Here is a 15,748-nt window from a genome sequence, read left to right as displayed (position 1 = left end):
ATATTTAACAGGTAAAGAAAATAGCATATTGGTGTATGTGGTTGTTATATTTTATTTTCCAAGTAATACTGATTAAAAATATTTACACACCTACTTTTAAGTCCACAGTTTAGCACTCTTATTTGTATGGCTTTAAAAGTTATAGCACAAGATCTTTACATTAAGGATTGGGGAAAAAGATTCATTCAAAACAAAGCCTAATATATTATATACATGTTTTTTCTCTGTACTTTTAAATACATTAATTTTTAAGTGATGCTCATCTTTTTTTTCATCTGGTGGTAAAATACTAGTGCAACTTTTCATCAAAATAAAGTTTACCACAGATATAAGTGAATTTTCCCAATTGAAAATGGCCCTTCAGCCGCCACTGAATGAAATTTCTCAATCTAACTGAAGTGAAAAAGAACCGGTAGCTGTCACTGTAAGGAAAATACCGAGTGCTATAGCATGACCTACATTGCTCCTTGCAACACAAACTCTGAAAGACCCAGAGGCGCTTTACAGAAGTTTAGTTGAATTTGAAAAGGCACATGGGTGTGGTTGGTTTTTAAACATTCTAGAAATTTGCCGCCACCACCACCGTTTCTGTTGCAGAGATGACATCTGTGACTGTCAGGGTAGACAAGAGTGTTGTTCAAGCTAAAGAAAGCCAGAAGCCAAAATTTAACTGCACAGTAACAATGCACTTTTCTTCATGCAGCCTTGTGTTTCCTATATATTCAAATATTCTAACATGCATTAGAATACATAAACTTGTATTCTAATGATTTTATGTTTGATTTTACAATATGGGGGAAAAAAAACTTGAGGAAGGACATGACTGGGCAAAGAGAGAAGGGAGAACCCTTACCACAATGAAAATAGATACATTCGTACCCAACTATATAATAAGAATATAATCCATTTCAGTTTTCCAGAAATATACTTCTCAAAGCTTCCCATTCACTTATGGGAAAGATCCCTCCTCTGTGGCATCAAGTGGGGGAAAATCAGTTTGTTTCAATAGAAACAGTTCAACACAACAGGAAAGAGCTTAACTTTGGTCCACATGTCTGTTAGCTTAAGGACAGTCACACTGCCCATCATCAGTTCAAAAACTCAACACATAAATTTAAAAATATATTCATTTGTTATTTCATTCTAAAACTGGCATAGGTGTTCTGTTCTCATTTTCTGACTTTTCAACTTGGGAATCCACTGTTGATTTGGTCTCTAAACCCTCAGCATCTTCGTGATCTTCTCTGGCCGCCTCAGCAGCATCTGCTTGGGTAGGCTCTCTCTCCTCTTGGTTCATGATTTCAGGGGTCACTTGATCCAAGTCTGCTTCTAGAAGCTCAGTTTGTACTTCCATTGGCATCTGATTTACCCGTTCAACGTGCAGCTCCTCTACATGTACTTCGGTACCTTCTTCAGTCTGAATTCGACCCACTTCTAGATAACTTACCTGGACCTGTTCTGGAAGCTCGTTCATATGTGAATCGTGCACTTGGCTGTCCTGGAGCAGATCTGGGTGGACCTGTTCCACAGTCACTTGTGCCGAATCCACTTGAACCTGAAGCAATGGTAACACGTGCACCTTCCCAACTTGTTCTATAATAGTCATTGATGTCACAGGTTCAGTTTGCACACGTGTTTCTACTGAAAGAACTTCTTCAGTTACTAGACGCTCTGAAATATTATGAGCATCACTGAGATGCCTCCTTAATTCATTTCCTTGCATAAACCACAAGTCACACAAAGTACAATGGTTGGGTTTATCTCCAGTGTGTATTACCAAGTGATCTTTGAACTGGTCCCAGCTGTTAAACACACTATTACAGACCTGAAATAACCAAACATTTGGTGTTAACATTTATATTCAAACTGAAGGAAATATGGATGCATTTATTCTCTATAAGAAAAAAGTTGAAGATTTTTCTGAAAATGTTATAAATATGACATGTGTAACATAGTCTAAGGGAATTTCATAATTCTTTTGTTTATTTGATCTTTTACCTGATTAGCTAACAACTTAAATCCTTTTGGGGAAACATTTTAATATTGCCTATATTAAAGGACTATAAAGTAACACTATTATAATTTCTTCCGTGATATCAACATTAAGAACAATTTCACCATGTGGGATAAATACACACTAATCATGGAAGAGCCGCCAATTATAGCTGGTCTGCCTCCTCCACCCCACTCCTGAATTCTAATGATTGTTCTATGGTTAAGAATAACCATAGTTTCAGACTATGTTACTTAGGACATAGTTTTATTGACATTGGTATCATCTAGGGTTGGATAAAAACAACAACTACTACTATTACTATTCCCCCTTATGAAAGCAGGACAATGATGTTCTTTACTCTCATTTCTTTCTGAAGTTGTCAGCTCTATACCTTTGCTCTAGGTCCGTCACCCTTCACCTCTAATGATTTCAAACGCAGACTCCTTTGCTAAGGACGGAATACACCCACACATACCTGACATTCATAAAGCTTCTTTCTTCCCTTTTTTGCCCCCACTCCAGTTTGGCATGCAGTCAGGTGACATTTGAGGGTGCTATTTCTAGCAAATCGTTCATGACAATTTGGACATTCAAAAGGTTTTTCACCTGTCAGAATAGAAAAAAAATCATATTGACAAATTAAGAAAAACAGAAAATGCAAAAAGTTTTTTCTTTTTGGTTAATTCTAATAGCACCTTCTTGAAAGAAGGATCAGAACTTATAACTCAGATGTTTCCACCACATCCGAAAGACTATTCTAAGAGGTGGAAATAGTAAGTTTTTAATGATTCTTGTGATTATATCTGTGCTCTGGCAAAGAAATAAAATTTGGATCTGAATATTGTTCCATGTTTTTGCATTTCTTAAAAAATTGTATATTTTCCCTTAGATAAAAATCAAGGTCAATTTCCTTTTTGGGGACATGCACCCCTCTCCATTCCACAAGCATTTTTTGAGCAATTATTGTGTTGCCAGGCCACATGCCAGGTAATGAAGATAAACTGTCCTTGTTTTTAAAAACTTCATATCATAGGCCAGAGTATTTCAGGAAGGTGAAATACATGAACATAAACAAATGCAATGCACCACAGAAGGCCTGTTACAGAGAAGAGGGCAATGGGAAATGGGACTGCAGCAGTACAGAGGAGGAGAGTGATGAATTCTGCCTGGAATGGAATGAGCGAAGGACAGGAAAGAAGTAGGTTATTCTAGGCAGAGGCACAGAAGTGTAAAACAGCATGGCAGGTGAGGGGTAAGGAGGGAGGTGTCATACTGACTCCCAGATCTCTGGCTTAGAATACCAACCAGAATAAAGAACAGAGGAGTCCCAGTAGGTTTGGAGTGGGATGTGCTAGGGAAGATTATAAATTCATTTTTGAGTCAGTGAGTCTGAGGTACTCAAAGCAAAGTGGAAAATCTGGTAGACAGTTACATAGACAAATCTGGAGCTAAACAGAGGGTGGACTGACATACAGATACAGAATCCAATAAAACATCCAGTTAAAACAGCAGGTAGATGAAGCAAGCAAAGAAAACAAAAAGAATAGCCAAAAGTAGAAGGAAAGAACACTGAGGAAAATTAAGAAAGAAATTTCAGGAAGATGAGGTAATAAACAGCGTCTAAGTGAACAGAAAGATCAGGTAGGATAACAACAGGGGATTGGAATAACTCTAGCAAGAACACTGTGAGTGGTATGGTGGAATCAGAAGCCACACTACAGTGGGATAAGGGAGCATGAGTGAGGCAAGTTAATGGAAACTGTCAGTACAGAAATTCTTTCAAGAAGGCTTGGAAGTAAAGAGGAGACATGGCTAGAGAGGGACATGTCAATAAGAGGTTCTCTAAGCCAGAAGAGAGTCATTACTTATTTGCTGAAGGAGAAGGAGAGAGTAGTAGGAATGACAGATGAAACATGGTCTTGGAGGAGACATCAAGGTGTGGGATTCAGGATTGGCCTTGAAGAAAAGGGAAATATCTTTCTCTGTAATAAAACAGAAGGAGACAACGAGGAACCACATAGTTTACAACACAGCTAGGTTGGGGGTAGGAAGTCAGACAAACATGTCATCTGCTGGGGTGGGGTGTGGGCAGAGGTCTTGAGTGCTGCACTGAAGGTCTAGAATGCCAATTAGGAAAGGAAAGATATAAATCAGACACCAAAAGGCCTAACTTAAGGTCTGATAAGAATTTTTTCCAGCAGTGCTCAGCAGGGAGCAGAAGTAAATGACTGCAATAATTAGTTCCAGGATGTAGGGTTCAAAAGCCAAAGGGAGCTGGGCCTCGGTCCTCCGCCCGCACCTGCTGGAGCCTGTTCGCGTTGACTGACCAGAGTCCGCGAATTCAACGCTCCGAGCCCGTTTGGACGGCCCCGACCCCCAGCTTTCTGTCCTTTGAAGGCACTAAGAATAATGTCCCTGCGTCAGTTTTTTACTAGAGCCAATCACCTGTCATGCCTGGAACAGGGATCGTACCCAGATTGCCCTTAGCCCCAAAAACCACGAAGTCCACATCTATGAGAAGAACGGGAGCCAGTGGGTGAAAGCTCATGAACTCAAGGAGCACAGCAGACACATCACAGGTACAGACTGGGCTCCCAAGAGTGACGGCGTCGTCACTTGTGGGGCTGACCGCAATGCCTACGTGTGGAGTCAGAAAGATGGTGTCTGGAAGCCGACCCTGGTGATCCTGAGAATTAACCGTGCAGCCACTTTTGTCAAGTGGTCCCCGCTACAGAACAAATTTGCTGTGGGCAGCGGAGCACGACTCATTTCTGTTACTTTGAGTCCGAAAATGACCGGTGGGTAAGCAAGCACATTTAAAAACCCATTCGCTCCACGGTCCTCAGCTTGGATTGGCATCCCAACAACGTCTTGCTGGCAGCAGGATCCTGTGATTTCAAAGGCAGAGTGTTTTTTGCCTACATTAAAGAAGTGGATGAGAAGCCAGCCAGTACGCCCTGGGGCAGCAAGATGCCTTTTGGTCAGCTGATGTCAGAGTTTGGTGGCAGTGGCACTGGCGGCTGGGTGCACGGGGTCAGCTTCTCTGCCAGCGGGAGCCACCTGGCCTGGGTCAGCCACGACAGCACCGTGTCCGTTGCCGATGCCTCAAAAAGTGTGCAGGTCTCAACTCTGAAGACAGAGTTCCTGCCCCTCCTGAGTGTGCGCTTCGTCTCGGAAAACAGCGTCGTGGCCGCCAGCCGTGACTGCTGCCCCATGCTCTTTAGCTGCGCCGACCGCGGCTGCTTGACCTTCGTCTCCAAGCTAGACATCCCGAAACAGAGCATCCAACGCAACATGTCGGCCATGGAGCGCTTCCGCAACATAGGCAGGCGGGCCACGACCGAGGACCGCAACACGGCCCTGGAGACGCTGCACCAGAACAGCATCACTCAAGTGTCTATTTATGAGGTGGACAAGCAAGATTGTCGCAAATTTTGCACTACTGGCATCGATGGAGCCATGACCATTTGGGATTTCAAGACCTTAGAGTCTTCTATCCAGGGCCTTCGGATAATGTGAAGGTGAGCGAGCCTCCCAGATCCAGCATGAGGACGGACAGGCTGCGCCGGGCAGCTGCGCCATTTGCATCATGGGTAGGAGAGCCGGCCGCCAGGAAACACTGAAGACACATATGGCGCAAACCTTGTTGTGTGTTTTGTTTGAGGATAATTGGTGAAAGCGTTGGTTTTTTAAAAGCAGCAGTGATTTGGGTTTTGTTTTGCTATTTCATTCCATTTTTTTTTTTTTTTTTGCGGTAGGCGGGCCTCTCACTGTTGTGGCCTCTCCCGTTGCGGAGCACAGGCTCCGGACGCGCAGGCTCAGCAGCCATGGCTCACGGGCTCAGCCGCTCCGTGGCATGTGGGATTTTCCCGGACCGGGGCACGAACCCATGTCCCCTGCATCGGCAGGCGGACTCTCAACCACTGCGCCACCAGGGAAGCCCTCATTCCATTCTTGACCAAAGCTTCTCTTTAAGTAGTTTATTATGGAAAATTGTCACACTAACTTAAAGGAAGGGGGGGGAGGTATGTAAATTGTCCGCTAAAAAATTAAATAAAAATACTGAATGTGTGGGGGGGGAGCCAAAGGGAATACGCTTAGAGTACAAGAAAAAGTGACTCAAGATATGTACAATGAGGACAAGATAACGTCAGAAACGGGGCAATAAACTAGGTGGAAAGGGGTATGGAAAGACAGGACGGCTAAATGAGGTAGACTCCCACAGTCAAAGTAAGGAAAGCAGTGAGAATTCAAGAGACAGGATGATGCTTGTAGAGAACAGGACTAAGATTTCAGAGGTGGAACCTCAGTGATGATCTGGTCCTAGACATGACCCTCATACTCACGTGGAACAGACACAGTCAAGTAACTCTGAGCTGTGTTTTATCCCTGACAAAACAATTATAGCTTATTTTTTATATAATTTTCATGAGATGAAAAAATTAATTTGAGAGAGAAGACCTAATCACCTAGAATTATTGTTGGTATAGAAACTCCTTTACAACTCCCCAAATGTTGGGAGATACTGCTAACTAGAATAGTTTTAATAGTGTATAATTTTTTACTATAAATGAAGCCTACAGATGAAAACTGTCATAACCTCTTTAAAGGGCAATTTGATAATATTTGCCAAGATTTACAATGCACATATTCTGTGACTTGGCAATTCTGCTGTCAAAAATTAAGTTATTTGAACATGTACACAAAGATTATGTACAGGTGTGTTTATTGCAGCACAGTGTGTAATAGTAAAAGACTAGCAACAACCTAAAAGTGTATCCACAGGAGTAAGTAAATTATGGCATACCCAAACACTGAAATACCATGCAGCCACAGTGAAAAAAATTAAGTAGATTCATGAATGTTTCACACATTAAAAAGAGTTCAAGATAAATTAAATGGCGTAACACTGTATTGCATGCTCCTGTTTGTTTGTTTCAAAACTTCTGTGTGTGTCTGTTTATGGTTACTTGAAAATGCAAAGAATATATCTGGAAGGACAAATAAGGAAACGATGTCAGTAACTGCTTCTGGGGATATCTATTTAAGTAGGAAAGAGATTCACTTTTCAGTGCACATCTTTTGAGCTTCTGCTATTTAAAAATTTAGTTTAATAAGCCCAATAAAATCTAGGAATTGTAAGAGATTGATTATACTTTAGATGTGTAGAAAGTACAGTCTTCCAAGTGCTTTTATCATTTTCTCTTATTTGTCACAACCCTGTAAAGTAGGCATCATTATTCTTATTTACACAGACAAGGAAAGAGGCCCAAAGATAAAGTTCATCAAGCTGACAAATGTCAGAACTGGAGCCTGGGAATTCCCTGGCGGTCCAGTGATTAGGACTTGGCAATTTCACTGCCAGGGCCAGGGTTCAATCCCTGGTCAGGGAACTAAGATCCCGCGAGCTGCGCAGTGTGGCCAAAACCAAAAAACAAAAAATAAAAAAAACCTGGAGCCTCAATCTAATTATGGTTTCCGGACCCAGATTTTTTCCTACAATTCCACACTACCTCTCTGGGCAACTAGGGAACAATTACTTGAAAACATGGTTACAGGTCATCTTTGGATTCTTTCACATGCGATGTTCCACAGGTATATCTGTCAATATATCTGGCTCTCTCCCCCCACCCACAAATCTTACCCTTCTATATTTTTCTTTCTAAATTAATAAACTTCCAATCATGTAGCCACCCAAATCAGAAAGCTGGGAGTCACCTTCTCTTTTACCCCTACATCTCACCAATCACCAAACCCTGTTGATTCTGCCTACTTAATGTTGTATCTCCAACCCTTTTTCACTATTACCGCCTTTATTCAATCCCCCATTCTTGTTTAGATTACTCCAACAGCCTTCGAATTAGACGCAGTAGGCTTCACCCACTCCAATCTATCCTGCCAGTTCTCTCTCTCTAAAGCATAAATTTAATCAGAAAACTCCCTGGCTTAAATTTCTTTAAAGTGACCCAGAGTCTTTCAAGATAAAAATCCAAACTCATTTACAGCACTTAAATGAAAATAACTACATGATCTTAGCCTCATCTCCCATCACTTTCTCTCTCGTCTTTGAACCACTGGGAGATCGTCCATGATGCCTAAGTGCACGCCACATGGTCAGCCCTCCAAACTCTTTAGCTGCATCTCCTGGCATTCGGACCCAATCCTCCAGTCATAACAACCTGCTAGCAAGTACTCCAAATGAGTGACTTATCTCTCCTCTATGTCTGTGTACCCTTAATTTCTTTTGTCTGGAATGTTTATCTCCTGGCTAACTCCTTTTCCTTTGGGAGTCATAGGGTAAACCCTCTAGGAAGCCATCCTTGTCTCTTTCATCATAAACAGCACAAGCAGGCATTCCCATAAGACTCTGTGCTTACCTCTATCAGCACTTAGCTGATTGTGCCTGCTTGTCTCCCCTAACGTAACTTTGAACTCCTTGAAGGCAGGGACTCTAAAATTTATCTCCATGACCTAGCAGGCTGGCATTATCATCACTATTTTCCAAATGGAAACAAAGTAATTCAGGACAAGTAACAGCCAAAATTTTGCAAATCAAGCGTGGATTACTGTGCATGCTTTAAGAACATACAAGAAACCAAAGCACTAAACTAATGAAAGTATACAAAATATGAAATTGAAGGGGGTATATTATGTATATGTTGAGAGTAGGAAACAGGAACGGGACCATTTATCTTTACACTTAGTTTGTTATAAGTGAAAAATGATCCACCCTTTATTAACACAAACACAATTAAAAACTGTTTACTGGGGGCTTCCCTGGTGGCGCAGTGGTTGAGAATCTGCCTGCCAATGCAGGGGACAAGGGTTCGAGCCCTGGTCTGGGAAGATCCCACATGCCGCAGAGCAACTGGGCCCGTGAGCCATAACTACTGAGCCTGCGTGTCTGGAGGCTGTGCTCCGCAACAAGAGAGGCCGTGATAGTGAGAGGCCTGCGCACCGTGATGAAGACTGGCCCCCGCTCGCCAACTAGAGAAAGCCCTCGCACGGAAACGAAGACCCAACACAGCCAAAAATAAATAAATTTATAAAAAAAAAACCTGTTTACTTATGTTCCTCTTGAATTTACTAAATCACTGATCACATATGCTGTCTTGTGACTAATTACTAGTACAATAATTGATCGAGGTTAAAAAAGACAATAAAAGTTCAGTTTGCTTTACATACTAAACTGTTCCTTCAAAGGGCATCTGTTTCTGTAATTTGTAACAACTACTTAACTAAGTTACTTAAGTTATCTCACATCATTTTGAAGGGAAACACAGACATAAAACATAATGTGGGGCTTCCCTGGTGGCACAGTGGTTAAAAATCCGCCTGCCAATGCAGGGGACACGGGTTCAAGTCCTGGTCCAGGAAGATGCCACATGCCGTGGAGCAACTAAGCCCGTGCACCACAACTACTGAGCCTGCGCTCTAGAGCCTGTAAGTCACAACTACTGAGCCCGTGTGCTGCAACTACTGAAGCCCGTGCGCCTAGAGTCCCTGCTCTGCAACAAGAGAAGCCACCGCAATGAGAAGCCTGCGCACCACAACGAAGAGTAGCCCCCGCTCGCCACAACTAGAGAAAGCCCGTGTGCAGCAACGAAGACCCAACGCAGCCAAAAATGGATAAAATAAATAAATTTTAAAAAAAACCCATAATGTGATTTAGCTCTATACTTTTCTGCTCAATCCAAAATACAATGTGCAGGGCTTGGAAAGCATATTTAAAAACTTCCAAAATGGTTTGCGTTGTCCTATTTTCAAACAGGTAAGTCACTAGGTAGTGTTTTGGGTAAAAGAGACAATTGTTTCTACTTTCACACTGATAGGAAATAATATAGAAGTGATTATCTGTTGGGGTACTGGAAACTCCTATCAAAGTGTGCTAGTCACCAAGTAACATTTATTTACTAAGTTGTGCTGCAGGTACACCAATGCTTTTGCAAAACTAATCCACAGTTACCACAAACATGTTCATCAGAAGACCATTAACATAGGTGCTTATTTGTTTTTTAAGGACTAAAAACTATACCTTTAGGCAGTTTCCAAATATACCACAGGTCTTTACATATAATGTTTGTAAAACCAGAAAGCATTTTCCCCAAAGATTTCATGAATGCCTATTAGTTACCCCAAATTAGTTACCTTAAAGCCTTCTAAATTCATAGTGAGCCTTTAAGTAAATTAGGAGATTCCCTTGCTGTTCACTTATTTATCCAGTTCTTGAGTATTACTAACAAGGGTTTGAATAGTGAGGGATCCCACACTATTTGAATCTATGTTTTCTCAGTTTCAAGCAGTATGTAGCAAGCAACTCTGGACAGCAAGGGATCTACGAAAAAATTTCATCCAAAGTTCTCCAAACTCTAGCATCAAAGAGAAAGATTCTGAATAGTGTGGGATAACTATATTGTATTCACTGTACTAATAGTCTCAACAGCCTTAACCATCTCACAGAGTAAGAACTTGGGAACAAATGTCCAGAAGTCTGACACTTAGCACTCTGCAGCAAGTGCTTTCCCCACACCTTTGTCACAGGGGGTTTAGGGACTCCCCAAGATTCCAAGTCATTCGTGGTGGTAACTCCTGTGTATGGCACAGAAGACCTAGCAGAGAAAGCTTGGGGTGTGGGACCAAGGACAGGGACTCTGACAGGGAGAAAAATAGGCTCAGGGATGGATGCAGAACTAGAAGGGCCAGAGGTTCTAAGGCAGACTCCCTGGACATCTCCCTCACGTCTGGGATGGCTCTTAGGAGAGTACAGAGACCTTACACTTTTCATCTCCCTGGCTGTGCACCAGTCCTGACATGTTTGCCCTTGGAGAGATGAAGGAGATGGACAAATACTGCCTTCCTATCTGCCAGGTCAAAACAGATAACCAAATGTATGCAAAGGTATAAACATATTTGGGATTGTTTGCAAATGTACCCATCTATGTAATCTGTTAACATAAGGCAGGGAAAGTAAAAACAGTTAACAGTGAAGTTTCACTGTAATTAAAATCTCATAATCTATAACCGTTAATAAAGAATCATAACCGTTTTATGTATTTTTTTTAAATTATAAAAATTGCCAAGATGTAAGAATGAAAATTACTTTCAAAGTTAGTACTGATTTTGCTTTGAAAGCGTAAATATTTCAACGAATATTATAAAAACACTGTGTGCTCAGCCGGCACATTAGGGAACACAGGAAGTGGTTCCTGTGGTGCTAATTAAAATAAGAAAAAAGGATTTAGACACTTAGCTTCAAGTGAATGTGGAAAATCTATACTTTTAACATAAAGTATTTGCTAATTACCTGTATGCTTTCGAAGATGCTCTTTAAAATGTCCAAAGTGGTCAAACTGTTTCTCACAGTACTGACATATGTGAATTTTTTTCCCAGTTCTTTGCTTCTTACTGACTCCACCTTCTTCAAGGTGGTAACAATTGAGGTGCTGTTTCCATGCGCTCTCCCGAAGATACCTTTTATTGCATATTTCACACTTGAAACTCTCAGTGGAGTGTGATTTCATGTGTTCCTTAAAATGGTAAAACAATTTAAATGAACGGTTACATTTCTCACAATGGAACAAGTCCTTCACATGTGACAGCTGAAGTTCCACAATTTCAATACCTTCTACCTGTTTGCTTGTGGGGTCAGAGGCACAGCCATCTTCATCTTTAATCTGCCCTTTTCTATCACCTTGACGGTACTTGCTGGTGATATCTGCCAATAATGCCAGAGCGGAATCATCAGAGGAACCTGTGCTCTGAATATACTTTATGGACTGCCTGGCAGTAGCCACATCCTCTAACGTTTCAATGCCTTCATCTTCCACTTCGATTGTGCCTTCAGCAATCTCCACCTCGATTTCAACAGGTTCAGATTCTGCAGACGGCAATGACTCAGTGATAACATTTGAAGTTTCTGCAATCTTTCTTTTTTTTGCTTCACTTTTTCCTGTGGTAGTTTCCTCTAGTGGAGCTGAGTTTTCTTTGTTCCTGAAATACACAATGTATGGATTAAAAAAATCTATAAGATCAATCAAAATCCTACCAGGCTTTTTGGAAGAATTGATAAGCTGATAATAAAATTTGTATGGAAAGGCAGAAAACAAGACTGTAAGACTTATACTACCAGATTTCAAGACTTACTATAAAGCTACAAAATTAAGACAATGTGAAACTGGTGAAAGAATACACATGGAGATTAATGGAAGAGGATAAAGTCCAGAAATAGATCTACATATATATAGTCAGCTGACTTCTGAAAAAAGGTTCCAAAGTAATTTAATGGAGAAAATATAAAACAGTGGTGTTGGAACAACTGGTATCTATATGGGAAAAATAAACCTTGACCCTTACTCTCATATTATACACAAAAAAATTAAAAATGAATCATAGACTTAAATGTAAGAACTGAAACTATTACACTTCTAGAAGAAAACAGGATAAAAATCTTTGCAACATTGAAAGATTTCTTAAATAGCACACAGAAAGCAGAGACTTTCAGCAAACATTGATAAAATGGATTTCATCAAAATTAAAAACTTGGTCCTTTGAAATACACAGTTAACAGAAAGGCACACCACAGACCAGGAGAAAATATTTGTAAACATGTATCTGTCAAAGGTCTTATATAGAGAATACAAAAAGAATTCGTACAATTCAATAAACTCAACGGCTTAAGACAACTGTTGGGAGACAATTCCCCGTGAGTCCCTTGTGTTTCTGCGTATCTTGTGAATTGACAGCTTTGGTTCTGGACTAGTTTTCAAGGATGTTTGCTGAAGAGCCAACAGCCTGGGAAGACAGAGTGGCTGCTACTGGAGAAGAGGACACCTTTACTTACTGTCCAATATAATAATGTTCCCCACTGTGGGATAAAGGTCAGGCAGGTTTGTTTGCAGCCCATTCTAAAAGATTTTGGTTTCCTAAGCTGGAGATCCTTCAGCTGTGATGAAAACGACCACATGCAGAGCATTCACCTGGGCCACTCTATGTTACCCCTGTGGGACTTAAGGAAGGGAAAAGTGGCACAAATAGAAAACTCATGCTGCCTGCTGTGCAGAGAATAATAAAGTCCTTCTTTCTGACCTACGAGACCCGTTATCTTCTATCAGCATCCATGAAACCATGGCAGGATAATTTCTTGGCTTGCAAGTAGGATAAACACTCAGATCTCTCACAGATCTTGCCAAAGTTTGGCAACCAAGAACAGGATGCTGAAAAAGACAAGGCTTTCTGGAACAGGAAGGATGAGACCTCACAGAGCAAATGGAATTTGAGGAAGCCTACTAGAGCTGGCAGTAAACCTGTTTACCAAATTGTATGGTCAACTGGGCAATAAATGGTCCTCTACTTATTTGCCTATTGCTCTGAGTTCAACTGTGTGCCCCCAAAAGATATGATGAAGTCCTGACCCCTGATACCTGTGAATGCAACCTTATTTAGAATTGTCTTCGCAGACGCAATCAAGTTAAGATGAGGTCATTAGAGCAGGCCCTACTCTAACTAAGTCTTTATAAGAAGAGGGACATGTGGACCCAAAGAAGAGAAGGCCATATGAAAACACTGAAGGAAGACGGCAATGTGAAGATACAGGAAGAGATTGGAGATATGCTGCCACAAGCCAAGGAACACCTGGGGCTACCAGAAACTAGAAAGGGCAAGGAAGGATTCTCCCCTAGAGGCTTTTGAGGGAACATGGCCCTACCAACACTTTGATTTAGGACTTCTAGCCTCGAAAACTGTGAGAGAATACATTCGTGTTGTTTTAAGACATGCAGTTCATGGTACTTTGTTATGGTAGCCCCAGGAAACGAAGACACCTATTAATGAGGAAAAACTGAGAAGGTGGTTACAGGATGAGTACTGGGCAGTAAGTTTAAGGACAGCTGCTGGAATTGTGTCCCAGTTGCTGCAAACTTGCTAGGGGTGGGGGAGGCAGCGGAGGACTTCCCTGCCAATTGGGTGGTCAGCCTGAAGTCTGCCCACAGTAACAATTAACACTAAGATTCAAAGGGAGTAGGAGGGTGGAGACAGAGGTTCTGCCCCTTTATAGACAAGTTACTGCCACATGTACCTAAACCAAGTGTGCCAGGAGGGAAATTCACAACTGCTACAAGCAGAAACCAGTTGAGTCATTAGAACTTTGGCTGGTCCACATGGGAGATGAGGGGGCAACATAATGCTTGTAGAGCAAGGAAGAATTGCAACACCTGGGCCATCTCAGGGCTCAGCTCCTCCTGCGGTTTGTCATGTCCACCTGAGATTTATTTGGAGATGACTGTAAAAGGCTTGAGTTTTTTTTACAGTGGGTCCTGGCTGCCACAGGGTGCTGTGGATGCTCTTGGAGAGACTTCTCTGAAGCAAATTCCTACGATGAGGCATTGACTAGCAAGAGTCTTCCTGCCCAACTGGGTTTATAATGCTGATGAAGATGAGTCACTGGGGAATGAAAAAAGGATCCAAAGTAATATAAAATTCTTTGGTCAGGCCTGCTGAAAAGCCCCCTTTTATGTTAGACCAGGAAAAAGTGTAAGAGATGTTATCATGACAGTGGGGCAGCAAATATCCAAGATTAAGCTACACTCTTGAAAAAAAGCCACCACTGCGGAAGTCAAGTCTGAGTCATCTAAAAGGCATAAATGACATGGCCCCAACTAGAAATCAATGTGGATGTGGCTAATGAATCAAGGGGTCCCCCAAACTGACACTGATAGTGTCAGTAGTGATGACTTTGCTGCCGGATAGAGGGCTTCGAGTGGGCTGAAAACACTGGAGGTTTGTTTGGCTGAGCCACGTGCAGCTCCAGTGCTGCTTGAAACCAAAATGTACCTTGCTCACTGGCAGAGAATCACTTTCTCCCTCCATACCACTTCCCCCCTTCTACCTTCCTGTTGCCTCTAACTTGACCTCACCAGCTTGGAAAAGATAATTAGGGTTGGAGCCAAGGTCTCCTTGTTCCCAAGGGTGAACAGTGAAGACACCATGTATGCATCCAAGTATGCTGAGGAAAACTCAAGAATGGGAGAGGCTCAAACTTCCATGGCTCTGTTTTATCCAGCAGGTGTCCCACTCACCATCCCACCTGGTTCCACAGAGAGGAGGCGCTTACATTCAACTGATGGGGCTTGGGCAAGGTTCACAGCAGGAAAGGGAGGCTGTCCTGACCCCATGGGTGGGCCTGATTCTACATACTGTTGTTGCTTTGACATCTGAATGCACAGCAGGGATTGGTATGGCATGTGCATTTACCACTTCTCATCCCGTAAGTACCAGATATGGAACATCCCAATTGAGAAGAGCCAGATGTAGAGAAGAGCTACTGGAACAAACTCCCCTAACGTTAGCCACCAGTAGCTGGGTCAGGATTTAGCACAAGTGTCTTATCTTTTGATATCTAAAATTTGTACTATACTGTTGATATCCTACTGACTGGCAAGCCAGAAGTCTCAGTCTCAAAGGCCCTGACCGTAGTGTTATGACACCTCTACCAGCAGAGGTTGCTGATAAATCCCAACAAAATTCAGAGGACTGCTCACCAGGTAAAGTTTCTTGGGACTAGACAGGCAGATGCACAACACTCAATCCCCTGCAGCAGTAAAAGAAAACCTGTTTTTTCACCTCCTCCCTCTTCCCACCAAAAATGAAACCCAGCATCTTACTGGACTTTTTAGGTACTAGAGACAATATGTGCCTCACCTGCGCATTCTACTTTCTTCGTTATATCAGTCAATATGCGAAACAGCATCTTTTAAG

At 41.9% G+C, this 15,748-nt stretch overlaps 1 protein-coding gene and 1 pseudogene across 7 annotated transcripts in view; one reads left to right on the top strand and one right to left on the bottom strand.

Moving 5' to 3' along the window:
* The window catches only part of ZNF131 (zinc finger protein 131), a 32,970-nt gene continuing 17,222 nt past the window's right edge, over positions 1–15,748 (bottom strand). For 5 of the 7 annotated variants that reach the window (XM_030882004.3, XM_030882006.3, XM_060295747.1 and 2 more), the window contains 3 exons: positions 11,301–11,986; positions 2,472–2,602; positions 1–1,825 (listed from right to left, as the gene is read on the bottom strand). In XM_030882004.3, the coding sequence (XP_030737864.1) occupies positions 1,139–1,825; positions 2,472–2,602; positions 11,301–11,986 (1,504 nt within the window). In that variant the 3' untranslated portion in view covers positions 1–1,138. Of the gene's footprint in view, positions 1,826–2,471; positions 2,603–11,300; positions 11,987–15,748 lie in introns of those variants that run through there. The other 2 variants (XM_060295748.1, XM_060295750.1) reach the window with 2 other exon arrangements.
* Positions 4,447–5,710, top strand: LOC115866487 (actin-related protein 2/3 complex subunit 1A pseudogene; annotated as a pseudogene).

Source organism: Globicephala melas, chromosome 3 (assembly GCF_963455315.2).
Source record: "Globicephala melas chromosome 3, mGloMel1.2, whole genome shotgun sequence".
NCBI lineage: Eukaryota > Metazoa > Chordata > Mammalia > Artiodactyla > Delphinidae > Globicephala > Globicephala melas.
The sequence above is the reverse complement of the archived record's forward strand: the minus strand, read 5'-3'. Positions and strand labels throughout refer to the sequence as shown.